Genomic DNA, 25994 nt, shown 5'->3' on the forward strand with positions numbered 1-25994 from the left:
TGTTCTAGATATTCAGATATCGGGCCTCTGGCACAGCTGGCAGCTGATCTTTGCCACACCCAAATGCGCAGCCAACTCGTGCTTGGGAGCCCAGGTTTGGTCTTGGCATTAGTCAGGTTTCTGCAGAGTGGCAGAACCCCTGTGATGTGTACATGTCTCTCTGTCCCTCTCTCTGTAATGAGACAGTTGGACAAAGTTGTCCCCTGCAGGCTGGGACGGGCCAGACTTTGTGGTGACTTGGAGAGCCACTGCACAGTCCCAGGCCCGAGAACCACTGGATTCAATTCTAGCCCAAAAGCCAGCAAGTTTGAGGCCCAAGAGGAGCCAGGGTTTTGGTCTGAGTCCAAGGCCAGAAAAGAGAGCAGGTCCCAGCTCACGCAGTCGGGCACCAGGGCCCCTGGACACCTCGGGATTTCTGTTCCACTTGGGTCTTCGGTTGGCTGAGTGGGGCCCACGCACTCTGCCATGCTCAGAGTATTGGTTCCCATGCGACTCTCAGCACGTCACAGGCACGGTGCTGTTTGGACTGACAGCTGAGTGCCCCATGGCTGTGATGTGAGCCTGTCCCAGCATCCCAGACAGGTGCGTGAACTGTGCACAGTTGAAAATTTCCTAGCATTCACCTGTGTCCGGCTAGGAGATGTCGGACAAGGGTCGCTGGGAGGATGGGCTCTGATTGCTCAGGGGAGGCCTGTGGTGTTGGGAGCAGCTCACTGTGGTGCTCTGACTTGGTGATTGGGGTCCATGACCAGACTTCCCTCTCGCCCCTGGAGCGTGTGGACACTCAGCTTGGATGCCGAGCAGTGGCTGAATCTCCTGCAGTCCACGTCTGTTCCTGGGTTGGATCTGGGCTGCCCCGTGAAGCCAGGCACCTGAGCTGGACAGGACGCAGTGCTCCTCGCTCCCCAGCACGCTCCCTGCAGCCTTGCTCTGCTACTATGGCCATAGTGCTCTGCAGGTGTGCAGCCCACCGAGGTTTCAGGTGCAGCCTGCAGCCCTGCCTCACAGACTCTTCCCAGGCCGCAGTGAGCAGGCAGCCTGGCAGGCCCAGGCCACAGAAGCCCGGGTACTCAACGGGACTCAGAGAGCCCAGGCTCACTTGGAAAGGAGGGGGCAGCCGACAGGTGAGGCGTGAGTTCCTCAGACAAGGTGGTAGCCTTACAGAAAAGCTCATCTCCCCTCTGGCGTGGTGCACAGGGACCCCAAGGCTGACAGGAGATGTGGGCTTGGGCCCAGCCCTGCCTCCTCCGAGCTGTGTGGCCTCTCTGAGCTCCAGCTTGCCCATCTGTAAGAGAAGCATTTGCTTCCCTGACGTCACTCAGCTGTCACGAGGCTTCCAGGAATCAGACTCAGGCAGAGCACTCGGGACACAGTGCAGGCTCCAGGCTCAGACTCCAGCTGGCAAGAAAGGACAGGCCGGCGCCGTGGCTCAACAGTCTAATCCTCTGCCTTGCGGCGCCAGCACACCGGGTTCTAGTCCCGGTTGGGGCGCCAGATTCTATCCCGGTTGCTCCTCTTCCAGGCCAGCTCTCTGCTATGGCCTGGGAAGGCAGTGGAGGATGGCCCAAGTCCTTGGGCCCTGCACCTGCATGGGAGACCAGGAGGATCAGCGCAATGCCCCGGCCGCAGCGGCCACTGGAGGGTAAACCAACGGCAAAAAGGAAGACCATTCTCTCTGTCTCTCTCTCTCTCACTATCCACTCTGCCTGGCCAAAAAAAAAAAAAGAAAAGAAAAGAAAAGAAAGGACAAGGATGGGGGTGGAGGTGAGCAGAGATCTTTGTTGCCCCTTCCCCTTCCTCCCCCTCTTCCAGCCACGGCTACTGGGAGGGACTTGTGCTGAGCCTTTCACACGTGCTGTCTCAGACTGGGCCCACGCAGCCCCGTGAGGTCAGGGTTAGGTACAAAAGGTGAAATGATTTGCCCAAGACCACATTGCTGCTTTATTTATCTATTTTAGAATTCATTTGAATGAGAGAGAAAGAGAGAGAGCAAAAGTGCTCCTAGCCTGTGGTTCAGTCTCCAAATTCCCACGGTGACCAGGGCTGGGCCAGGATTGAAGGCAGGAGCCAGGAGCTCCGTGCAGGCCTCCCACACGGGCAGCAGGGGCCCTAGTACTTGAGCTATCACTGCGGCCTCCCAGAGTCTGCACTGGCCGGAAGCTGGAGTCGGGAACATGGGAATTCCAGTGTGGAACCAGGTGTCGTGACATACTGAGCGTACTCTGTGCGTCTCAGCAGCCCTGCATCCCATGCCCCCCTCTATGGGTCTTTGGCCCCTATCGCCAAGAGTAGGATGCTGACCGGATGCTGTGACCCACCAGGTGCTGTGCTAGGAGCCTGGGGGCTTCACTGCCACCGCACACCTCCGACCTCTGTGGAGCTGCCCACTTTTCTTTTATTAAAACATTGATTTAGGCCGGCGCCGCGGCTCACTAGGCTAATCCTCCGCCTTGCGGCACCGGCACACCGGGTTCTAGTCCCGCTCGGGGCACCAATCCTATCCCGGTTGCCCCTCTTCCAGGCCAGCTCTCTGCTGTGGCCAGGGAGTACAGTGGAGGATGGCCCAAGTCCTTGGGCCCTGCACCCCATGGGAGACCAGGATGAGCACCTGGCTTCTGCCATCGGATCAGCGCGGTGTGCCGGCCGCAGTGCACCTACTGCGGCGGCCATTGGAGGGTGAACCAACAGCAAAAGGAAGACCTTTCTCTCTCTCTCTCACTGTCCACTCTGCCTGTCAAATAAATAAATAAATAAAACATTGATTTATTTATTTGAGAGGCAGAGTTACAGACAGAGAGAGGGAGACACCAAGAGAAAGGTCTTCCATCCACTGGTTTATTTCCCAGATGACCACAGTGGGCAGAGCTGGACCAATTTGAAGCCAGGAGCCAGGAGATTCTTCTAGGCCTCCCACACGGGTGCAAGGGCCCAAGCACTTGGGCCATCCTCCACTGCTTTCTCAGGCCATAAGCAGAGAGCTGGGTCAGAAGAGGAGCAGCTGGGACATGAACCAGCACCCATATGGGATGCCAGTGCTGCAGGCAGAGGCTTAGCCCACCACACCACAGCACTGGCCCCTGAGCTCCCCATTTTACAGATTGAGAAACTAAGGCCAGGGTAGCTCCTTGGCTTGTCCAAGCTGGGGAGGAGCCTTGATGGCCCCTTCATGGATGGCTCTCTGATTCCTCTCTGGCCCAGCCACTCTTTCACACACCTGGCCGGGACCTCACTCACCCTTGGGTCAGCTTCCCTGGCTGGCCTGCCTCACCTGTTGCTCCCACTTCCTGTCTGGGATCTCCCTCTCCCTGGTGGGATCATAGCTCATTGATGGATTTCATATCTGCCAGTAAAGCTGCTCACCAAGGGACCTTCATTGAAGAAAGGTGCTGATCTTGGCCGGGTCCTAGAGACTGGGGACCTGGGGGTGGCCCAGCTGGGCCGTTCTCTGCCCTGAGGCCTTGGAATCAATCTTTGGAGAGTCAGGGAGGAACCAGGGGACAACTGATGTGAATAATCTCACCACCAGGTGTTAAGTCAGCCCCAGAACAAGTGCTATGAAAGCCACTACCAGGGGCTGGCGCTGTGGTGTAGCTGGTAAAGCTGCCACCTTCAGTGCCGGCATCCCACGTGGATGGCGGTTCAAGTCCCGGCTGCTCCACTTCTGATCCAGCTCCCTGGTAACGTGCCTGGGAAAGCAGTGGAGGATTGCCCAAGTGCTTGGGACCTTGCACCCACGTGGGAGACAGATGAAGCTCCTGGCTCCTGGCTTTGATCTCGCCCAGCCCCAGCTGTTGCAGCCATTTAGGAATGAACCAGTGGATGGAAGACCTCTCTTTCTGTCTCTGCCTCTCCTTCTCTGTAACTCTGACTTTTAGATGAATGAATGAATGAAAGCCACTAACATATCCTTACGGAGACCGCACAGAGGTGAGCCCCTGACACAGAGGCCAGGCAGTGTTCCGGCTTCCCCCACCTCGCTGGCCCCTCCTCCATTATCACCTGGTTTCTCCATCAGCGGGTGCCAGTGCAGCCAGTTTTTTTGTTTCACATGGAGAATGCACTTGACCTTCTACCCAGCACCTGGAGGGCCACACGGAGTACGGAGCACTGCACCCCAGCCCGTGTGGCACAAAGGGCAGACCCGGGACGCTTTCACGGCACTGTGCTGCTGGACCAACTGCTCTGCTCCTCACCAGCACCTTGTGTGGCAGGTGCTGTTAGTGCCCCATTTCACAGATGTGGAAACTAAGGTGCACAGCAGTTCCTGAACCCATGGGCTCCTCGAGACCACTGCCCCCCACTCCCGCCTCCTCTCTCACAGCCTCAGTTTACTTCTTTCTGGCTGGCTGGCTTTCGGCCACCTGTTGAGCCTCAGTTGCCGGGGACAGATGCCTGGCCCAGCCAGGCCCCAGGGACAGACATCGTTGTGAGGATGCCTAGTTTTGCTGCTGAGGGGGTGGCTGAGTTTGAGGCTCTCCTAAATGTGAGCCCCAGTTCCCTGATGGGTCGCTGGCCCTGGCTGGCCTGGGGGCTTCCCTGCCCTGCTCTGGTCTCAGCAGGGGCAGCTCAGCTCCCAGCAGCACTGCTGCCCCTTTGGAAGGCACCACTGTGGGCAGTTCCGGAAATAGAACAGCACATGGACGACTGGTTTTGGACTGATTCCGCTTTGCCACCACCTGCCCTCCGTGCTCCACTTCCCCAGCTGCAAGGGTGGCCCTTCGAGGCCCTGAGTCCACCCTGCTGGGGAGGGGGTGCTTGTGGGATGTGACAGGTCTCCCCAAGGAGGTAAAGCAGAGCAATGGTGCCGCTCTGAAGGGCAGGCTGGCGTCGAGCCACCACGCGCTCAGGCTGGAGTCAGTGCTGAAAGTTTCGACGGTTGGCCCTGGCAGCAGTGGGACGGGTAATGAGCTTCCCGTCCTTGGAAGGAGTCAAGCAGGGGCTGCAGACGGAAGGCGGAGAGGAGACTGGGACTGTGTGCCTTTTGGGTTCCCTTTAGCCTGAGCTCCTCCTCGTACAGTCAGGCTCGGCAGGGGTCTTTACCTGCTTGGGACACCTCTTGCCCTGCCCTGTAGGCCCCCTGGGGTCATTTCCGCTCACTGAGAACCAGATTTACCTTCCTGGTCATCTGGCTCCTCCCCCTGCCCTCCCTTTCCCTGTCGCAGTAGAAGTCGCTCAAAAAATCATTTACAGAGTGCAGTTACATAAAGCAAATGTTGGGTATGAGCCAGTAAGTGACACTGTTTATATAGTGACAAATACACAACACACTCCCTGGGGTCAAATCCTAGCTGTGCCTCTTGCTGGGCAAGTCGTTTACACTCTCCATGCCTCAGTTTCCTCACCTGTAAAATGGGGTGATTTTAGCACCAAGTCCAGGACTCTTCCCTCTTAGTGAGTGGAAGTGACCCCAGGAGCTCATTTCTGAGAACCCACTTTTTACACGGTATTGTTCTGGGTGCTGTGGAGATTTAGCACAAGCAAGGGGTCCCTCTCCCCCCACAAAATCCCTGTTTTGAGGCCATGGCAGTAGCCTGAGAGCTGGACATTGTCCCTGGTAGGGGTCACGTGGCCTCAGGTCAGAGAGTCAAGGCCAGGACTGTGGAGCAGGCAGCCACACAGTACGGGGGCATCTGCCGGGGGGACACAGCTGGCAAGAACACCTTGGGTCAGGGGCTCCGAGAGATCCAGAGCAGGGGAGCCACTGCAGCTTTGAGAAGGGAGGGTGGTCTGGTGTGTGTTGGGGGGTGCTGGAGTGGTTGGAGGAAGGTAGGAGGCATGCCTGGTCAGCAAGGGCTTCCCTTGCTATGCCCACCCCCGTCCACACGCACCTGCCAGAGAAGGAAGTAGCTGGCGCCGGCTGGGAGCTTGGTGCATGCCTGGTGCTGCCCTCTGTGTGACAGTCCTCACAGCAGCCCTCAGATTGGTCCTAAAATCACCCCCATTATACAGGTGAGGAAGCCGGGGCATGGGGCATCAACATGACGTGCCCAGGGTCGCACCCTAACGAGGGGCACTAGGATTCGGACCCAGTCCAGGGGAGTGGTGACGTATTTGTCACTGTATAAACAGTGCCGTTTACTGGCTCGTTCCCAACATTTGCTTTAGGTAACTGAACTCTGTAAATGATTTTTTGAGTGACTCCTACTGCGACAGGGAAAGGGAGGGCAGGGGGAGGAGCCAGGTTATCCGGAGCGTAAATCTGCTTCCCTGTGCGGCTGTCGTCTCCCTGCCTGCCCTGGCACTGGCCCCTTTGAGTCAGGGGCCTAAGATCTGGAGGAGGGCCTTGAGCTGCTGCCAAGGAAGCTGGGAGAACCAGAGACGGGCAGAGAGGAGCAGGAAGGGGCAGCGCTGTGGCGGTGAGCCTGTGCCAGGCCCTGTCGGGGGTTATTGCCTGTGGGGCCATCTGTGGAGTCAGCCCGGACCCTTGTCTCGGATGACTCAGTGATTCCTGCTGGGCACAGAGCGAAGAGTGTTTTACAAAGAGCGATCTGATGTTGGTGGGAGGGTACCGCGGACGATCCCTCGTGTCACTCCCTGCCTCAGGCCTGTCCGTGCCTTCCCCTTGCCTGTGTCGTATGACCGTCGGGGTGCTGCCTGCCTCTGCGGCCTCATGACCAACCCTGTGAACGCCATGTTAGTGTGGAACAGAAACTTGGCTCCTGGCAGTCTCCGGCTAGAACTGTGCCTGGCACACAGGAGGTGCACTGTCAGTATGAGTGGAGCGAATACAGGGGGCTCGCCACCCTCCATGTTTCACTGCGCCTCCCACACCTCTGCCCGTCCCCTGCCCCTGCTGGCAGGGCTATAACCCTGTTCATTTTTTTTTCTTTCAAGATTTATTTATTTAGTTAAAAGAGTTATACAGAGAGAGAAGGAGAGGCAGAGAGAGAGGTCTCGTGTCCACTGGTTCACTCCCCAGTTGGCCGCAACGGTCGGAGCTGCACTGATCCGAAGCCAGGAGCCAGGAGCTTCTTCCAGGTCTCCCACAAGGGTGCAGGAGCCCAAAGACTTGGGCCATCTTCTATTGTTCTCCCAGGCCATCGCAGAGAGCTGGATTGGAAGTGGAGCAGCCAGGACTCAAACTGGCGCCCATATGGAATGTTGGCACTGCAGGCGGTGGCTTTACCTGCTACGCCACAGAGCCAGCCCCTAGCCCTGTTCATTTAATGTCACCCCTGCTTTGCCACGTCAGACAGTTTGTGCCCTCAGAGCTCACCCCACTTTCCCAATCACAGCACTTGCCACACTTCTTTTCTGAACTTCTTCCTTATTCCTGATTGCATCACTGAGAATTCTGACTACAGAAATACACACTGCAGAGTGGCGGGCTCCCCAAACTGCACCCTGCGGAGAGAAGCCCTGCTGTGAGCCGGCTGGTTGTTCCTCTGTACTTTTCTCATATGACAGGCACACGCCCAGGTTGAGTAGCCCTAATCTGAAAATCTGAACCGCCCCCAAATTTGAAACTTTCTAAGTTCCCACATGACATCACAAGTAGAAAATTCCACACTGGCCACGTGGGTCAGGTGTACTGAAGATCTCATAGGAAATGACTATCGGCCATGGGTATGAAATGTATATGAAACATGAATTCCTTTTTTTTTTTTAAAGATTTATTTATTTATTTGAAAGGCAGAGTTACAGAAAGGCAGAGAGAGAGGTCTTCCATCCACTGGTTCCCTCCCCAAATGGCCAGAGCTGAGCTGATCCAAAGCCAGGAGCCAGGAGCTTCTTCCAGGTCTCCCACACAGGTGCAGGGGTCCAAGGACTTGGGCCATCTTCTGCTGCTCGCCCAGGCCATAGCAGAGAGCTGGATCAGAAGTGGAGCAGCTAGAACTTGAACCAGTGCCGGCACTGCAGGCAGTGGCTTTACCCGCTACGCCACAGTGCCGGCCCCCATGAATGAATTTCATGTTCAGACTTGGGTCCCATCCCCAAGAGATCTCATTATGTATATGCACATATGGCAAAAGCCACAAAAATATCTGAAGCACTTCTGGCCCCAAGTATTTCAGATAAAGGCTACTCCCCATCAATGCATACCTGAGCCTACGTTGAGTCTGAGCTTGCATGCCAGTACTCAAAGCTCTTCCTCATTCCTCTTCTGACTATAAGCAGTATGTCATCCCATGGATGCACCAAATCATTTTTAACCATTTGGGCTGTGTCCAGTCTGTCCCGGGAATAAACATCACTGCAGTGAACATCTTTGTATGTGGATCTTTGCGTCCTTGGAGAAATGTTTTTCAGAGAAATTCCCTGGAGTGGGAATGCTGAGTCACAGGGTGTGGACAAGTAGCATCACAATAGCTGTTTCCACATTACCCCTCCCAGGGGAATTGTTCTAAGACCGACCATGCCCCTTCCCCACTCCTGGCACCACCCCTCCCTTGGAACCTCTTGGGAGTCACTCACAATGGCCAGTCTGCCTTCCACACCATGAGTTCCTCGAAGGCTGACATAGCGCCCCCTGTTGGCAGTTGCATTCTGAATGCTGGCACAGTGCTTGGTGTACAGTAGGCACTATTAGCTACTTGCTGATTGAGTAGGTCAGGGAATGAGCAGTTGGAGAATGGGGGGAGGGAGGCGGGGTGAGCCATTGGAGGCTTTGAGATGTGGGCTCAGCGGGTGCCCCACCCTACGGGGGTCTCGTCCTTTGTCTTCCACGGTGCAGGTCCCACCTGCTGTAGGTTCACGTCCTGACTCCTTTCTGCCCTCCAGCGGAGCTCCCTGCATTTGCTTGGAGACGTCTCCCCATTTCCAGGTCTGCTCAGTGGCCCGTGTCCTAGGAAGCTCCTCTCAGGCAGGGCCAGTGCCTCTGCCGCACATTCCCAGACTGACAGAGGAGAACCCTGCCCTGCTTGCTGGTAGATGCAGTTTGCTGATGGCAGGGGCCCCATCTTGCGGGTCCCTGAGTTGCTCCCCCAGGTATGAATGAACAAGCGAGATCAGGTGTCACGGTGGAATATGACTGGGTGTGTAGGTGTCAGAGCCAAAGCTAGGCCAGGGTGGTGGCTTTGGGAAAGAAACAAGAACCAAAGGGACCTGCTGACGGGGCTGTGGGGCCTGAGGGAAGGGGCCTACAAGGTGGCGGCTCCTCCAGCAGAAGTGGAGACGCCAGAAGGGGAAGCTGGTGTGCGACAGGAGGAGGCTTGGCTTTGGGTTGTGTGGGGTCGAGGGGCTGTTGACGGGGCTCCCACAGGGCAGGAGTCAGACCCTGGGCTCAGCGCTGCCAAGGGCCTGCACCTGAGGAGGGAAGAATGCTCCAAGGCAGCAGAGAGCAGGAGTTGGCAGCTCCACAGGGCAGCCTGAACCGAGGCATGGTCAGAGGTCGCCCCTGCACGGTCCTGGGAACTGAGCGTCTGGGGTGCACACACCAAGGTGCAGGAGAGGGAGGCCTCTGGCTTTGGAAGAAGTCAGTTCTGGGGTCTTTGGAGCTGAGGAGCAGGAGCCTGACTGATGGAGGTGGAGTGTGTAGGAGGACACGGAGAGGAAGCTCAGGTCCAGGGCTGGCACTGCAGGGACTTGTGAGTCACTTCCCCCGCAGGGGGAGGCCCGAGGGCTGCTGAGTGGAGGCCTGTGTCCAGTGCAGGGGGCATTGAGTTACTCACTGGAATTTCCAGCCAGCAGGGCAGGGCTGGGCTGGGGATGCCTCACACATTCAGGGAGCAGCTTCTGTGAGGTTCAGGGGAGAAGTGGATATGGAGCCCCCCATGCCAGGTCTGAGCATGCAGAATAGAGATGGGGGCACTGTAGATTACCAAGGGCACCTCACACCCTCTTGGGCAGGGGGACACAGGAGCCTTGGCGTTTCAGCTTCTCCCATGCCTCCCGCTTGTCTGTAGCACGTGGGCAGTCCATTGCCATGCACTTGGAGCCTGCAGGGTGGGAGTCAGAAAAACCCATGGCACAGGGCCCTGAGCTGGCTCACGTATGCCCTGGGGAATGCCAGGCCCTGCTGTTCCCAAGCCCTGGGAACACCCTCGCCCGCCCAAACCAAATGAGGAATTGTGGCTGAAAGGGCCCTTCAGATGTGCCCTCACTATTTATAACCCAACCAGAGCAGGCACAGGGGAAATCCAGGGGCTGGAGGTAGGGGGGACCGTGCCTCTGCCGACTCCTGGTGGGGCAGTTCCCAGAGCCGGGCCTGACAGCCTTGGGGCCCCAGAGAGCCTGTCCCATAGCCCCTGGTCTGAGCTCCAGTTTTAGAGACAGGATGGAGACTTGCCCCCGCGAGGGCAGGTTCTGCCGCTACAAGTGGAATGGCAGGAGCCCCACCTGAGGACTTCACACAGTTTGAGGGTGGGGGTTGGGGTAAGAAGCGATGTCCGTTCTTTTCCTCTTCTCTCCTCCTTGGCCTTCTGCCCAGCTTGGAGGATTCACAGAGGGCCCTGTCCTCAGCCCAGATGCCAGGTGAGGCCGGGAGGAGACGGCTCCATGCTGGCCCTCCTTGTGGATCGACCTCGACAGCTCCTCTTTACCTGGCCATCATTCGGTTGTCACCTGAGAGGCTGGTCTTAGACCTGTTAGCCACGGATAGGCAGCCTTGGATGCTGCATCACGTGGCCGGTGCCACCTGTCTTACAGGTTGCATGGGTAAGTGGTGGGTTGGTTGTGTGTGAAGCTAGACGCAGGGTCCAGTGAGGAAGTGGACAGAGGGGACACTCAGGGAAGGCCCAGCACACACACAGGTACACATGTGTACCTAAGCTTCGCTCAGAGAATTATGAGCTCCGGAAGAAAGGCAGCTGTGGCTCCATGGGCTGGAGTGAAGGCATGGCTGTGGTTTGTTTAGACTGCACTGTGTTCTTTACAAGTGTGAACTATCTGCCACCATTTGATTGTTTTTGTTTATTTTTTATTTGAGAATCAGAAAGAGAATTAGTTCTCTCATCTGCTGGTTCATTCTCCAGATGCCCACAACAGCCAAGGCTGAAGCCAGGAGCTGGGAACCCAATCCAGGTCTCCTGTGTGGATGGCAGGAATCTAATTACTGGAGCCATCACCACCACTGCCCGCTTGGGTCTGCATTAGCAGGAGTCAGGAGCCAGAGTCAGCTCTCAAACCCAGGCAGTTAGTTCCATGTGGAACAGGGGCATCCTAACTGCTAAGCCGGCCCACTCCCTGCCATCAGTTTCAGATCAGGAGATTTCTCCCCAGGTTTCCAGCTTGAACAATCAGAAGCGGGGAATCTTGACCCTGCACTGCCCTTACTGCCTTCAGCTGGAGCCAGGTGGGGCTTGCCTCGGTTTCCGCAGTCCCTGCCTTCCCAGACCGACTGGGCCTTCACAGGTGCTGGGGTCAGCACCCTTCCGCCAGGTGCTGCCCCTAGACTCCGCCCCCGTGAGAGCAGACGTCCCTGCATCTCTGGGAATGTGGCCTTCACTCTCTGGTGAATTGGAAGCAGCAGGCTGGGCTGGGCACTGCTGCCTGTCCTGGGTTATGTGTTCTCTGGCCATGCAGGGCTGGCTCCATTGGGCCAGGCCCCTCTTGGAAGGAAAATGCTCCAAGGAGGTGGTGTCCCTGGTGTCGCAGCTGCAGTGGCACCTGCCCAGGGCCCTGGCTGGCATGCGTGCCTCTGTTGGGGCGAGGCAGATCAGGCCTCTAGTTTACAAAGCCGGGCTGGGGTGGGCGGGGAAGGGTGGCAGCTGTGGCTTCTCACCTGGTGTCAGGTCCCCTTGGCAACGGTGTGGGGGAGCCCGAGGTGCGAGGGGGGCTCAGCCCGTGAGGAGTCCCCGGGGCTGGGGCTAGCTGTGAGGGTGACCCTCTCCCGCTCCCCCCTGCCCGCGGGCTGGTGGCCGGGCTTCGGCTCAGGGCTGTAAATAAAGCCGGCGACCTCCCCCTACGCCTGCCTGGCCCGCCCGCGGCCTCCTCCCTCCGTGCTGCGCTCGGAGGAGCCTCCGCCAGCCGCTTGCCCGGTGACCACAGAGCGGGAACGAGCGGCTCCATCTCGCAAATCAAGACGTGCGTTTCCTGTGTGCTCAGAGCAGACGCGCACCTCGGAGTCCCAGAAAGGGAAGGCTTCGCTGCGGCACCGGCGACCGAGCCCGGGCAGCGGGTGGACGGAGCGGCCACCGAGGACCCCGCCTGCGCCCGGGCCCGCGCGCACGCAGGGAAGGGCCGCGGAGGGCGCCTGCTGCTGCTGCGGCGCTGCCGGCCGCCTCGGGGCCAGCGCGCCGGCGGCTGCCGAGCTCCCTGTGAGACGGGGTCGGCGGGCTAGCCGGCCGGCGCTGCGCGGAGGCCCTGCTTCCCCTTTCGCAGGGTGGGGACGCACGGAAGGCGGGCCCGGCGCGCAGGAGGGCCTGGAGGCGGCCGCAGGAGAAGGTCCATAATGGAGCCTTTCATCGGGAGCCCGTGGCCCGGCGCCAGGCCGGGCTCCGGGGAGGCCCGCGCGCGGCTGTAGGCCTGCCCTGCGCGCTCGTCCCCTCCCCGCCCGCCTGCCTGCCCGCGCCTCCCGGGCGGCGCGCGCCGCGGCGGCGGCTGCTGCGTGGACCCTGCTTCCTGTTTGCCCTCCGCGGGCGCCGGCTGCCATGGAGGAGGAAGAGGAGGCAATAGGCTTTCTGGACAAGGTTCTGGAGGAGGAAGATGTGTTTCTCTTGGAGGAGTGCGAGCTGGGAACCCCGACCAGCCCCGGCTCAGGGTCCCCCTTCTTGGTGGCCGTGAAGGTGGGAATGTGACACGCCCTGGATGCTTGTGGGGAGGGGGCAGGGCGGGCAGCTCCCACTGCCGAAGCTGCAGCTGCGTGCAGCCAGCAATGGCTGATCCGTATGCAAACCTCGTGGCTGAGTGGAAGCCCCTCGCCCAGGCGGGAGAGGGGCCGGCGTGCGCCTACGAGGGGGCGGAGGGGCTGGGCTCTTTCGGCAGCTGTTCCTGGGGGGAGAGGTTCACGGTCCGCTTTCTCTGGGCCAGTTGTTCTCAGGGGGAGTGGCCGCCGGAGTCCCCTAGGGCCAGCTGTGCTAGGGGCTCTCTCTCGCTCTGGCAATGACATGAGTCACCTGGTGGCGTGAGCCTGCTGCCCCGAAAGGAGCTGGCTGACTTGAAACCGGTGGGCAGTAATTCATGGTTTCCGTGGCAACCGGAGGATCGGGGCACTCCCGAAGTGCGGCCAAGGGAGCTGCCCTCCTGCTAGGGAGGAGACCTGGGACCAGGTGCCCCTGGGCTAACGCCAGAGAGCTTTTGCAAAAGTCAAGAGCCAGAGGGCACTGAGCTTCCTTGGAGAATTGGATCAGCTGAAGAAGGGGAGCCAGGTGGGTAGGCGCTGTTCCGGAGGTGGGCTCAGGCAGGGAGCGTCTCTGCCACATTTCCCCAGCCGTACTCCAGTCCTGCAGGGACAGGGTGAGCGGGGGCCAATGGTTGCCCCAGTCCCCTCGCCTGCACTGGCCCCTTCTTCAGGGGCACGGTTCCCCCTCGGCAGGCTGCCAGCTCTTCGCAAGTCTAGCGCAGCACACCGCACCCCCTGTCTCTTCTGCTGCCAGGGGGGCTGCTGGGTCCCAGAAAGGGCAAAGCCTGGCTGCCTAGCAGAATGCCCAGGTGTGGCCTCTAGGGGGCGTGGTGCACAGAGTGGAGCCGTCTCTGAGCCTCTGTGTCCCTCCTAAGGGGCTCACCGCCCTGCCCCACCCACGCCACAGTGTGGTTCTGAGGGAGGTAAAAATAGACTGCAGGCCCACGTAGATGGCTGATGTGCAGAGTCTGGGTGGAGCTGTGACTGCAGGCCTGGGGGGTTAGGGGAGCTGGCACCCCACCCGTTGTTCTCCAGCCCCGTGCCGGCTTGGAGGGCTGTGGTAAGTCGCATCTCTCCTTGGGCCCACGTGGGCTTCTCTGCTTAGGTCTGCCCACCAGGAACAGGAGGAGGAAAAGTCTGCCGGTGAAGCGGGAGCACCAGCTGTGGGCTGGGTAGTGTGCGGGGTGGGAGACAGGTGAGACTCCTCGTGGGCCTTCCCAGAAGCCCTCCTGGTTCAGACATGGTCCCGCTCCTGGGCTGCCTCCTGGGCCTGCCCCTTCCCTGGACCCTGGCTTATTGTGCCGCCTTAGCATATGTTTCCTTCTTTACACAGCTCCTCAGTTAGGTTCTATTGTCCGGAGGCGAGGCCCACGGTGTGCTCACAGCTGAACCTGCTTGGTGCTTGGCGTGTGGCTGGTGCCAGTAGGAATCTGTGGAAGTTGGGTGAGGCTTGTTGGGGCCCCCAAGTCCCTGGCCTTGCTCCGTCTCCAGGCCGTTCCAGGATGGCAGCACATCCCTGCAAAGGAGCCTGAGCACCCATGAGACCTAACAGCTCTGCTCCTTCCAGGCCTCCCCCTCAGCTCTGCAGCCCTGGTGGTGTTGGAGGTGTCCCCTGCATGTCCTCTGCCTTAGTTTTAGGGAACTTGGGGCTCCGTGTCCCGTCCTGAACACCCCTACCGTGCCCTCCTCCTCTGGCATGCCTAGCCTCAGAGGAAGAAGTCAAGCTAGGTGTGCAGAGGGTGGGAAGACAGCTCACTGATTCATTCAACAAACGCCGTCAGGTTGTATTCTATTCAGAGCACCCTGTCCGGCCCTGTCGGGGAGACCAGATGAACAAGATGTGATCCATTCTCACACTTCAAGGAGGGCAAGTGGACAGGTGTTCAGAATGCGTGAGAAAAAGAGTTCAGGGCAGTGAGGAGAGTTCTGATAAACGGGTACCAGATTGGGAAGAGAGACTGCCAGGTGGGCCAGGCTGGACTGGATGCGTGTGTGCACCCATGTGTGTGCCCCCCAGGGAAGATTTTGTCCTGGGCTGCAGGTGGTCTTGGCACACTGCTCCCCAGCAGCTGGGAGGACTCCAAGGCAATCCTGTCCTTGCTAGTACTTTACCTCAGGGGTGCTTGCCTTCAATGACAGGGTGTTCCTGAGCCTGTGCCCGAATGCCAGGCCGTAAATTAATCCTGTTTGCACTGCCGTTTCCATGATGTCTCTTCCCTGGGGGGACCTACGGAAAGCTACCAGTGCTTCCCTCCAGAGCTGTTGCTGGAGTTTGCTGCTTGCTCCACCCAGCCTTCCCTCTGAGGAGTTAAAGGCCCATAAACTGATCATGCGAACACGGACAGCATCACCCTCTGTCCGGACACTGGTGTAATACTCTCCAAGACCATCTCCTGCTGTTCTATTTCAAGATCTGCAGGGCTGATGGAGACCTTGTGGAAGCTGCTATTTAAAGACACTCATTTGTCAGGAATAAAAACCCTTTTGTAATGTAGATTAACCCTTCGGTATTCTGTACCGCTTTTACTTCTCTTTTAAATGCTTATTCATTTTTATTTATTTGAAAGGCAGAGTGGCAGAGAGAGAGATTGAGATCTCCCATCTGCTGAGAGATCTTCCATTCTACTCCCTAGATGCCTGCAACAGCCAGGGCCAGGCCAGGCTGAAGGCAGGAGCCAAGGACCCAAGCATTTGAGCTATTGTTTGCTGCCCCCCAGGCACACTGGTAGGAAGCTGGATCTGAAGCAGAGGTGGGGGCGGGACTTGATCCCAGATGCTCCCACATGGGATGCGCGTGTCCCAAGTGGCAGCTCAACCTGCCGTACCGTAATGCCCACTCTGGGTCAGTTTTTAATGGATTGTCTGAAGCACTTATGTTTCTCTATCACCTGTCCTAGTCTCTTTTGCTGCCGTGTTTGGTGACAGCCATGGCTGGTTTCCCCTCGGGGATGTTTCTCAAAGTATGGGCCACTTCCATCCGTGGTGATTCGAGAGATGATTTTAGGTGGCCCCTGGGTGTAAGCCTGCACATTCCTATTGCGCTTATATTTTAATGCATGTAGAAAAAAAATACAACCTGTCCATCTCTTCTATGATTTCAAATATGCTTAGGCTAAGACTATGCTTGTAAGGAGACAGTGCTGTGAGGAACAGCATTAAGTGAGAAACAGAGCAGAAGGCATGCAAAACCATGCAGGTGGGAGATGAACAACTGAAATTTGGAAACGGCCCTACCTCAAACAGCAGGGAGCCTGAAACACGGGGGTCCAGCCCTCAGGAGAGGGGCAGCTGGGATGTGCTCTCTGTGCCCCAACAATTGTCCTGATGTTCTTTGTTGTAACTTCTGCCTTGGGAGCAACCCAGAGAGACTTGTCAGTGCCTAGTCCAGGGAGAGGAGAGACTCTGGTGTCTGTACTGTCTCACCCGGAGAGGGGCTGGCTCTGAACCCCAGCCGGGGAGCCAGCCCTCACTGCGCTGATGGAGGAGATCCAGGCTCCTGGGGAGAACCCAGCTTTCGGAGGCTTTGTTTCGCCTCAGGAAGACCAGGCTTGAGCTGGCCACACCTTACCTGCAGGTGCTAGCCCTACCATAGTGACTGGCATCTTTGACTGGGGGGCCTCTAGCAGGCACGCCTTTTGCCTTTCGGATTATGTGAATGCTGGGGGTGAATGAGCCCACCATAGTTGTGTTTCGTGAGCCCAGCCTGGGGAGGAAGTGGGGATGGAGCCGCTCAGAAGGCAGCTTCCCTGTGCTGGTAACTGACGGGCAGCACGGGGCCCTGAACTCTTAGAGAACTCACCCAGAGAGTTCTGGGCCTGTGGGCGTGTCTGGAGAGCTGCTGGAGATACAGACCCTCTCCTCACCTTGTCTTCCCAGGGCCTGGTGTGTAGTGAGGGAGCAAGGAGCGAATGTTGAGCCCTGGTGTTTCATGAGACAAGAACAGCCCCACAAGGACCAAAGACTCAATTGTGAATTTCCAGACCGTTCTAAACCAGAACCTGCGGGGTCTGAGGAAAGCAAAGCAGCAGTGGCAGAGGTCTGGGTGGTAGCTGAGTGACAGGCCTGGCAGGGACGCGTGTGGAATCTAATTTCACATCATTAAGCTCTCTGGCAGTCCTGCTGCCATCCCAGGTCCCAGCCAAAACCTCCGAGTGCGTATAGCCCAGAAAGGGGTGCTCGTGGGGGTGGCGGAGCTGTCTTCTCAACACCAGTCTTGGGCCGTGACGTGGGAATGTGGAGAGGGGGTCTTGCTGAAATGGGCTGTCTCGGGGGTTGGGGGGTGGCCCTGGCTCGGCCAGGCTGGGTGAAGACTGCTTTGGGTCTGGGCTACGGGTCAGTAGTTGTTCACCCTGGTTCTGGTCCAACCAGCTCTGCAGTTAAGCTCACAGTGTGGTCCAGGTGACTTCTTGTAGAGGGCATTTGCCGAGCCCTGGGGCAGATCCTTGGTTGGCAGGGGAGAGGGGAGCGCGAGCCCTCAGCGTGGAGGGCCAGTTCCCATTTGTCAGGCTCGGGAAGCAGCACAGAGCCCCACTTGGAGCTTGACCTCCAGGGTCAGGCGCTGGCGACCCAGCTCTGAGCTCAGATCTTGATCCTGTGAACCGGAGACCGTGCCTTCTGCCGGCACCAGGGCCAGCTCCAGGCAGCTGGCAGTTTCTATTCGGTGCCAATGTGGGGGAGGGAGGATAACACCAGCACCGACCAGATTGTGGGATTCCAGTAAAAAGTGCTCAGCACAGTTCCTGGTACTCGTGATGCCATCGATAAACAGCTCCTCTCCTGTCCCGAAGCTGGGGTCTGTTTCCCACAGATGGGAAGCAGCACAGACCTAAGGACTCCCAACAGTGCGCTTGCATTCTCACAGGGAAGTCTTATCAAGGCCAGCAGGGCTGCTTTGCTCTGGGAGAGTCCAGGAGGATGAATGCATGACCTGGCCCGGCCCAGCTCCTCAGGGCCCCCTGCATTCCTGGGCTCCTGGTCCCATCCTCCTACCTTCAAAGCTGACAGTGTAGCATCCCCCGCTCAGTTCCTCTCTCCCTCTTCTGTTGTCACAATGCCTTTCCTCTGACTCTGTCCTTGCCTGCTACCTACGAGGACCCCTGTGGCTGCAGCAGCCCACCTGGAGAACCTGCAGTGATCTCCCCATCTCAGATGTCACTGCGTCTGCAGAGTGTGTTGTCAGGCAGGGTATCACATTCACAGGGCTCAGGGATTTGGATACTAGGATGTGAGTATCTTTCAGGAGGAGGTTACCGTTCTGTCCACCCCAGGGTCACAGACTTCGGGGACCGCAGCTCCAGCACAGATCTGCTGAGAGGAGACAAAGGATGAAGCCTGCTTTTGGGAAATGGGTGAGAAGTCTGCCTGCATGACCAGGCCTGGGAGGACACTAGGCAGCTCACCTGCTGGGCAGGGGTCAGCTTGTGAGATTTCCCACGGCTTCCTATAAGCTCCCAGCCCATGTTAAGGGTGTGCATTCAGTGCCCAGCAAGGGATCTGTTTGAGACTCCAGATACACGTCTGATGCTTGAAAAAGGAGTGAGGGGCTGGCGCTGTGGCTCAACAGGCTAATCCTCCGCTTTGCGGCGCCGGCACACCGGGTTCTAGTCCTGGTCGGGGCACTGGATTCTGTCCCGGTTGCCCCTCTTCCAGGCCAGCTCTCTGCTGTGGCCAGGGAGTGCAGTGGAGGATGGCCCAAGTGCTTGGGCCCTGCACCCCATGGGAGACCAGGAGAAGCACCTGGCTCCTGGCTTCGGATCAGCGCGGCGCGCCGGCCGCAGCAGCCATTGGAGGGTGAACCAACGGCAAAAAGGAAGACCTTTCTCTCTGTCTCTCTCTCTCTCTCACTGTCCACTCTGCTTGTCAAAAATTAATAATAATAATACAAAAAAAAAGGAGTGAGGAAATCATCAGAGCAGGGGAAGACACAGAATTGGTGTGACAGGGCCTGGGGTAGGATCCCAGCTCTGCCAGTTCCTAGTGTGGGCTGTTCTCTTCCTTTTAAGTCTCGTGTCTGTTGTGTAATGGGGAAGTATAGAACCCAGCCATGTCAGTCGAGTGCTTTAGGCTCAGCATCTACCTCAGTGAGGTGCTTAAGGCCCAGTGCCCACCTCAGTAGGAGTACTTTAAGCTTAGTACTCATCTCAGTGGGGTGTGCTTGAGACTCAGTACCTGTCTCAATGGGGTGCTCAAGGCTCAGTTCCCACTTCAATGGAGTGTTTGAGGCTCAATGCCCACTTCAGTGAGGTACTTGAAGCTCAATACCCATCTCAGGATGGTGCTTGATGCTCAAGCTCAGTGAGGTGCTTCAGGCTCAGGATCCTTCTCAGTGGGGTGCTTGGAGCTTAGTACTGAACTCAGTGTTGTGCTTGAGGCTCAGTGCCTATCTCAGTGGGTTGCTTGAGGTTCAGTACCCATCTCAGTGGGAGTGCTGAAGGGCTGAATGAGAGCATGAAAAGGATGTGTAAGGTGCAGTAAATGTGTCAGGTGTATGAGTGAGGTTCTGGGCCCTGGGGAAGAGGAGTGCAGAGGTCTCGGGAGCAAGGCAGGGCATGTGGCAGGTGCTGCTGTAAGCTTGGGTGTCCCGGAGGTAAGACTTCTGCTGTGTCTTTTTTTTTTTTTTTAAGCATTTATTTATTTGTTTGAGAGAAAAGTCTTCCATTCTCTGGTTTTCTTCCCAAATAGCCTCAATAGGTGACTCTAGGCCAGGCTGAAGCCAGGAGCTCTATCCGGGTCCCCCACAGGAGTGTCAGGAACTCAAGCACTGGGCTGTCACCTTGCTTCCCAGGCACATTAGCAAGAAGCTGGGGTGGAAGCAGAGCAGCCCGGACTCTGCTTAACCCACTGCACCATAGCACCAGTCTCCTTCTGCATGTCTTTAGGGAGAGGTGGGATTCAGACAAGAGAAGAGCCAGGGTGAAAGGGGGCGTGGCAGGTGGCAGGTGCAGCAGGACCTAGGTTCAGAGGCTGGAACTCTCCTGGCATGTTGAGAAGACCAAGCAATCTGGCCACCATGGCGAGATGGAAGGGGAGAGGCGCTGGGAGCAGGGCAGGTGTTGAAGGCCATGCTGGACCCCATACCATCGCTTTACTTGCTGTTGTCATTGTTTCCTGATGTCTTTCTGTCCTCCGCGAATGTAAGTCACATGAGAGCAGGGATGTGTCTGTCTCCCGTTGAATCCCCGGGGGCCTTGTAGGCATTCAGAAGATACTTGTTGAATGAACAGATAAATGAGCAAATCACCCAGCTGAACCCCGCAGTCACATTCTGCAGTATTAGTGTTGGGTCAGGGGCTGGCCTCACGTGCAGCGATCTTCTCTGAAGCCTGGGCTGATGATGGGAGGATCCCTGTGGCAGAGGGGGTGCCATGGGCTGTGGCCACAGACACGCAGGGCAGGGGGAGGGGCGCGAGTGCGTCCTGTGGGGGCTGATGTGGTGCGAGGGAGGGAGAGAGGAGGAAGATGGGCCAGAAGTGACTCTTGGGGATCTGGATGACGTGAATGGCTCGTTTTTGTAGTGAGGGAACTGTTGGCTGCTTCTGTGGTGCAGGCACCAGACCGGGAGGTAGATATTAAAGGCCCTATGGAGCCTGGTCACTCCTGTAGGGGAGCACAGTTCTGGGAAGGGGAGGCTAGGAAATGCTGAGGGAGGAGGCTTTTGAGTGCTGCACAGCCAGGCCCTGCCGTGCTGGGTTCGAGCCCCCAGGACAGGAAGTTGTCATCAGATGCGTTACTGAGAGGCCACAAGGCTGGGACTCACACTTCTTCTATTTTTTTTTAAAGATTTATTTATTTATTTGAGAGGTAGAGTCACAGAGAGGCAGAGAGAGAGAGAGGTTTTCCATCTGACTCCTCAAATGGCCACAATGGTCAGAGCTGGGCCAATCTGAAGCCAAGAACTTCTCCCACATCTCCCATGCGGGTGCAGGGGCCCAAGGACTTGGGTCATCTTCTACTGCTTTCCCAGGCCATAGCAGAGAGCTGGATCAGAAGAGGAGCAGCCAGGCTTCAAACCAGTGCCCACATGGGATGCTGGCATCACAGGCGGCAGCTTTTACCTACCATGCCACAGCACTGGCTCCTGGGGCTCCCACTTCTATCCCATTCTCTGTACACTCCTGACAAATGAGTGCCCCCTGCTATGCCCTCCCAGGTGACCACACCCTGCTGCTTCAAGATCCTTTTTGATGTCTGTATACTGTATACCTCCCTCCCCGCCAGGCATCAGGGTGGGTCCTTTGTCTTCTTGCAAGGTTGACAAACAGAGGGATGGTGGGAGGGTGGGGGGCTGAGAGACAAATGGACAGACAGTGGATGGGTGGATAGATGAATATCAAATAAGGAAATGTGGAAGAAAAGATGGGAGAGAAACAAAGCAAGATGCAAACGGTGAGAGAATGAGCGACTGTTTTTCCTTTTCGGTTTTTGTATTTTCCAAATGTTCTGTAGTAGTAGCTGGCGTTTATCCACTGGAAAAATGTCAGTTTGGACAAAGATAAAAAGGGCACTGAGGGGCCTGCGCAGTGGCAAAGTGAGTAAAAGCCACTGCCTGCAATGCCGGCATCCCATGTGGGTGCCAATTCAAGTCCCGGCTCTCCTCTTCGATCCAGCTCTGTGCTATGACCTGGGAAATCAGTGGAAGATGGCCCAAGTCCTTGGGCCCCTGCACTCACATGGGAGACCCAGAAGAATCTCCTGGCTTCAGATTGGCCCAGCTCTGGCCATTGTGGCCATTTCAGGAGTAAACCAGTGGGTGGAAGACTCCTCTGTCTCTCTCTCTCTCTCTCTCTCTGCCTCTGCCTCTCTCTAACTGCCTTTCAAGTAAATAAATAGATCTTTAAAAAAAAAAAAAAAAAAAAAAAGGCACTGAGGACTTGGGCCTCCCTTCTCATGAGCTTTGCTTTGGTGCAGGTGGAGGCGGGGAAAGGCCTGGAGATGCGGAAGCTGGTGCTCTCGGGGTTCCTGGCCAGCGAGGAGATCTACATTAACCAGCTGGAAGCCCTGCTGCTGGTGAGTATGTGCCCTGCGCCTTCTGGGCCCCTGACCGACAATGCCACCCTCTAAAGCTGCTGTGGGGTTGGAGAGGAAGAAGGACTGCCCCACTCCTTCCCGGTGGACAGGCCACGGAGTAGCTCTGCTTGCCACAAGGCTTCGGGCAGCCAGGGGCATCGCCAGAAAAGATGTGTGCCTCTCAGCTCTGACTTGCTAGTACCCTGCTCTGGGGCAGGCAGGAGAAGACGCACAGCCAGGTCAGGAATGGCACACGCTCCTGTCCCCATGACCGTGGCACAGGCATCACTAATCGATGCAGAATTCTGTCCCCGGGGAGCCTCGCTGCCTGCTCCACTCTGTGCTCTGGGTGTGTCTGCCAGTCATCAGGTTGGAACCTCTGAATCCTCCATGGTCCACGTCCCTGTGCCTTCCTGGGAGAATGGACCATCAGCACCAACCCAGGGCTGCACGGGAGGCCTGTGTTCCTGTGCGAATTGCCGTAGTTCTGAGGTGCATTAGACAGACCCCAGCCATCACTGAAGACGCCTCAACTTCCTCCCCAGGATGGAGGTGTTGTTGTGAGAGTGAGACGGGGAGGGGATATCGCAGCGTGTGGCAGAGAGGAACACACTGCACAGACGTAAGATGTTTTTGCTTTTGGAGAAAGGCACATTAGATACGTCTGTGTATTATGCAGAGCGATTGTGGCTTGTACGGTTCTGTGCTGTGGGTGTTTTGTAGTTGGAGACAGAAGCCGACGTCAGACAAAGGGAGTGAGAAATGTTGGAACAGGTTCCTAGAAACTCAATTCTTGCACGATTTATAAGAGACACATGTGCTAGGTGTGAGATGGGATGTTGTCACCCAGTGTCCCAGGAGACCTGGCGCTGATGACGCAAGCTGTGGTTGTTGAGACGCGGAGATACTGAGCCGAGTGTGTGTTAGCTCTCACCAGGAGTGTGCTGGAGTGTGTTTTCCCGGTGAGGGACACTTGGGCAGGCAGATGAGGGGTCTGGGCTGCAGCCAGAACCAGGGCCAGATCCACTGTGCCATCAATAGGCAGCACATTGCACGTGCTCTTTATCAAACTGTGCACTGCAGTCCCTCAGTGGGTTGTGAAATCAGTGCAGTAGGTTAAACCAGCGTTTTGAAAGAATCGCAAAAGGGAGTATCTGCCTGTCTCAGACAGAGTGAGGCTGAGAACTGTTTCAACCTTTGGTCGCGAAGTGTGTGTGTGCAGTTCTGTACACGTGCGTGCTGTGTGCTATTTATGAACTTCTTAACCTCATTCTCTTCTGAAGATGAAGGTGGAGTACTCCGCCTTGTGCAGGGGGAGCACATCCCAAGCCCCCAGTGGGTTCCTGGGAGTGCAGGTGATGCCAAACCCGACAGAGACCGTTTTCCCTCTACGTGCACACCCATGGTAACATTTAATCTTCAAGTTAGGCACCCTGAGAGTGACAGCAGTGACAGGACCGTTCTAATTATAGACCATAAAAAAAATTACATGAACCTGGTCTCTTTCATTGTGGTCATGACAAATATTTTCGGCCCCTGGTTGAGCCCTGGTAACTGACATGGCAGAAAGAGAAGCCATGGGCCAGGGGTGCTGCAGTCACCCCCTGCCCTTCCTTCTCAGCAGGATCAGATGTTCCTGGTACAACACTGCCGGCTCCTGAAAGCTCTGAGATACTAGCTGAGGGCTGGGGGACCTGCGGCTCCCGGGAGACGGGGAGACACACCTTCTAGGCCGTCGTTGCTGTGCCCCAAAAGGGCGTTGTCCCTGTTACTCGGCTGTGAGTCCCCACTTGACCACCTCCTAGCTCTAGACCCGCAGCAGGTGAATGGGCCTGTGTGCCTCATTTTCTCCCTCTGCAGAGTGGGTACACAAACGCTGCTGTCTTGCCGGGTTGCTGTGAGGATCGCAGAGCCTGTGTGGGAACCTCCGTGAGCAGAGCCTGCTCTGTTAGCTGGCGCTGGGATTTTCTCCCGTGCTACAGAGAAGGCAGGTCCAGACCTGTCTCTGTCCCCACAGCCTTTCCCTGAAGCAGGGGCGGTGCCTGTGCCCACTGGGCCAGCTCGGATTCAGGGGCCAGGACCCCTCCCGTCCTGCCTTGCCTTGCAGCTCCTGTCTCAAAGGCAGAAACTGAGGTGGAGGCCCCAGGGCAGGGAGGGGACAGAGAGAGGGAAGGAGGCACCGGGTAGGAGGCTGTGCCTGTGGCAGGAAGGGTAGGACTCTCCACAGTCTCAGAAATAAACCTCCAGCCCCTTCCCTTCCCCTCCCCTCTGTTCTGGGTGGTTCGTGGGGCCAGCTCAGAAGAACTGTGTCCTCCTCCCACAGCTCTGCCCCTACCCCGTGTCTGTTTCCATCTCAACATTTCCTGATATGCAAAGAGCTGTGTGTGTATACACACAGGGTAGGAATCTCATTCCCGCCCCCTGGGCTGCCTGCTGGGGGAGGTTGGGGAATCTTCTGGAACCTTGCTGGGTCCTGGTGGGCTCTGAGGTTACAAGTAAGGTCCCGGCACCAGGGCTGAGGTGGGAGGAGAGAGAGAGAGGGGAGAGGGGAGAGAGAAGAGGGGAGAAGGAAGAGGGGAGAGGGAGAAACAAATGCATCCTAATTCTGCATCTGCCAATCTGGGACGTGAGCTTGGGGTCTGCCTCTTGCCTGTGCTGGGACCACGGGGTGTGGGCCATTGCTCATAGCAGCCCTCACTGTGGAGTTCATAGTCCCACTGCTTCTCAGGTTCCTTATCTGTGAGCCCAGATTAATGGGCTCCACAAGGCGTGACCAAGGAGGGGTGTTAGCCAGGCAGGTTTCCAAAGGCCAGTTGCCAGGGGACAGAGCAAATCAACTCCCCAGCGGCGAGTTGGAACTGTCACCCGGAGGAGCTCTTGGGCTGGGAAATGGAGAGCTAGGGTTGGGGGTGACTGGGGGGCCGCCCCGGCCCCTGCAGCCATGCCCCCTGGAGGAGAGGGGAGGCCACTGCCAGCCAGTGACAATGCTGGGGGGGGGGGGCTTCTGCAGTCCCTCCTCTCCTGAGGCCCAGCCCTTCCCCTCCCCCCAGGTGTAATCAGAGGTGACAGCAAAGGTCCCCGAACTATGTGGTGGCCCAGGTGCAGGCCTGGCTGTGTATCTGAGTCTCCCCCTCCTGTAGACAGAGCTGGGAGTTTGGGAGTGTAGGAGGCAGAGCAGTGGTGTCCTGGAGGCAGAGGCCAGACGTGCACTTCCCCAGCAGCTTCCCTGTCCCCCTGTCCCCCTCTGGCCTCTCCGGAGGGGATTGTGCCAAGGCAGGGACAAGGATCAGTGGTTCTGGGACTTGAACTGCTGTGAGTCCTCTCCTTGGATCCTGAGCAGTGGGAACAAGGGTGAACTCCGCAGCTACACATGCTCGCCCCAGGCTTGGGAGAATGGAGCCCCTTCCTCCTGCGCCTGGTTCCCTGCCTGGCTGACCCAGCTCCCACCCCTCGACCTGCTCAGATCTTCCCAGCCTTGGAAGCCCCACTCTATCCACCTCCTCTGTGAAGCCCTGTGAACAGCTCTAGGCCAGCTTTTTTTTTTTTTTTTTTAAAAGATTGATTTATTTATTTGAAAAGAAGAGTTACAGAGACAGAGAAGGAGAGAGAGAGAGAGAAAGAATCTTAAATCTGCTGGTTCACTCCCCAATGGCTACAACAACTGGGGCTGGGCCAGGCAGAAGCCAGGAGCTTCTTCCAGATCTCATGTGGGTGCAGGGGCCCAAGTTTTTGGGCCATCTTTCACTGCTTTCCCAGTTGCTTTAGCAGGAAGCTGGATTAGAAGTGGAGCAGCTGGGACTTGAACCAGCATCCAGAAGGGATGCCCCCACTGTAGGCCGTGGCTCAACCCCTATGCCACAGCACCAGCTCCTCTAGTTCAGCCTTGTGCTTGGTATTCACAGTCCAGTCGGGTCTTACCCTCTCTCTCCTTATGTGCTAGGTGGTTTTGGGCTTATTTTACTCATGTAAATTTTAAAATTCTCATAGGCAGGAACCACGGGGCCTGAAAGTAATTGGGAAAGAAGATCAGACCCTCCTCATTCCCTGGCCCCGAGCCGGGTCATCAGATGTCGGAGGCCACACTCCTTCCCCCACACTCCCACCTCACCATGGGTCCCTCTCCCCCTTGCCCATGGCACATGGCACACTGGCCACTTGTGCCTCCTCTCCCACTCTGAGTTTGCCACAGCCTCAGGACCAGGCATGGAGGAAGCCTGCCTCCTGGAATCCCACAGCCTCACCCCTACCCTGGTTCCCATGTTTCTCT

At 57.3% G+C, this 25994-nt stretch overlaps 1 protein-coding gene across 2 annotated transcripts in view; it reads left to right on the forward strand.

The window, feature by feature from the left end:
* Window positions 1-25994, forward strand: part of ABR (ABR activator of RhoGEF and GTPase) — a 135018-nt gene that overhangs the window by 45179 nt on the left and 63845 nt on the right. The window contains exons 1-2 of one of the 2 annotated variants that reach the window (XM_062175319.1): window positions 12483-12665; window positions 21629-21727. In XM_062175319.1, coding sequence (XP_062031303.1) covers window positions 12531-12665; window positions 21629-21727 — 234 coding nt within the window. In that variant the 5' untranslated portion in view covers window positions 12483-12530. Of the gene's footprint in view, window positions 1-12482; window positions 12666-21628; window positions 21728-25994 lie in introns of those variants that run through there. The other variant, XM_062175318.1, reaches the window with a different exon arrangement.

Source organism: Lepus europaeus, chromosome 18 (genome assembly GCF_033115175.1).
Source record: "Lepus europaeus isolate LE1 chromosome 18, mLepTim1.pri, whole genome shotgun sequence".
NCBI classification, from domain to species: Eukaryota; Metazoa; Chordata; class Mammalia; order Lagomorpha; family Leporidae; genus Lepus; species Lepus europaeus.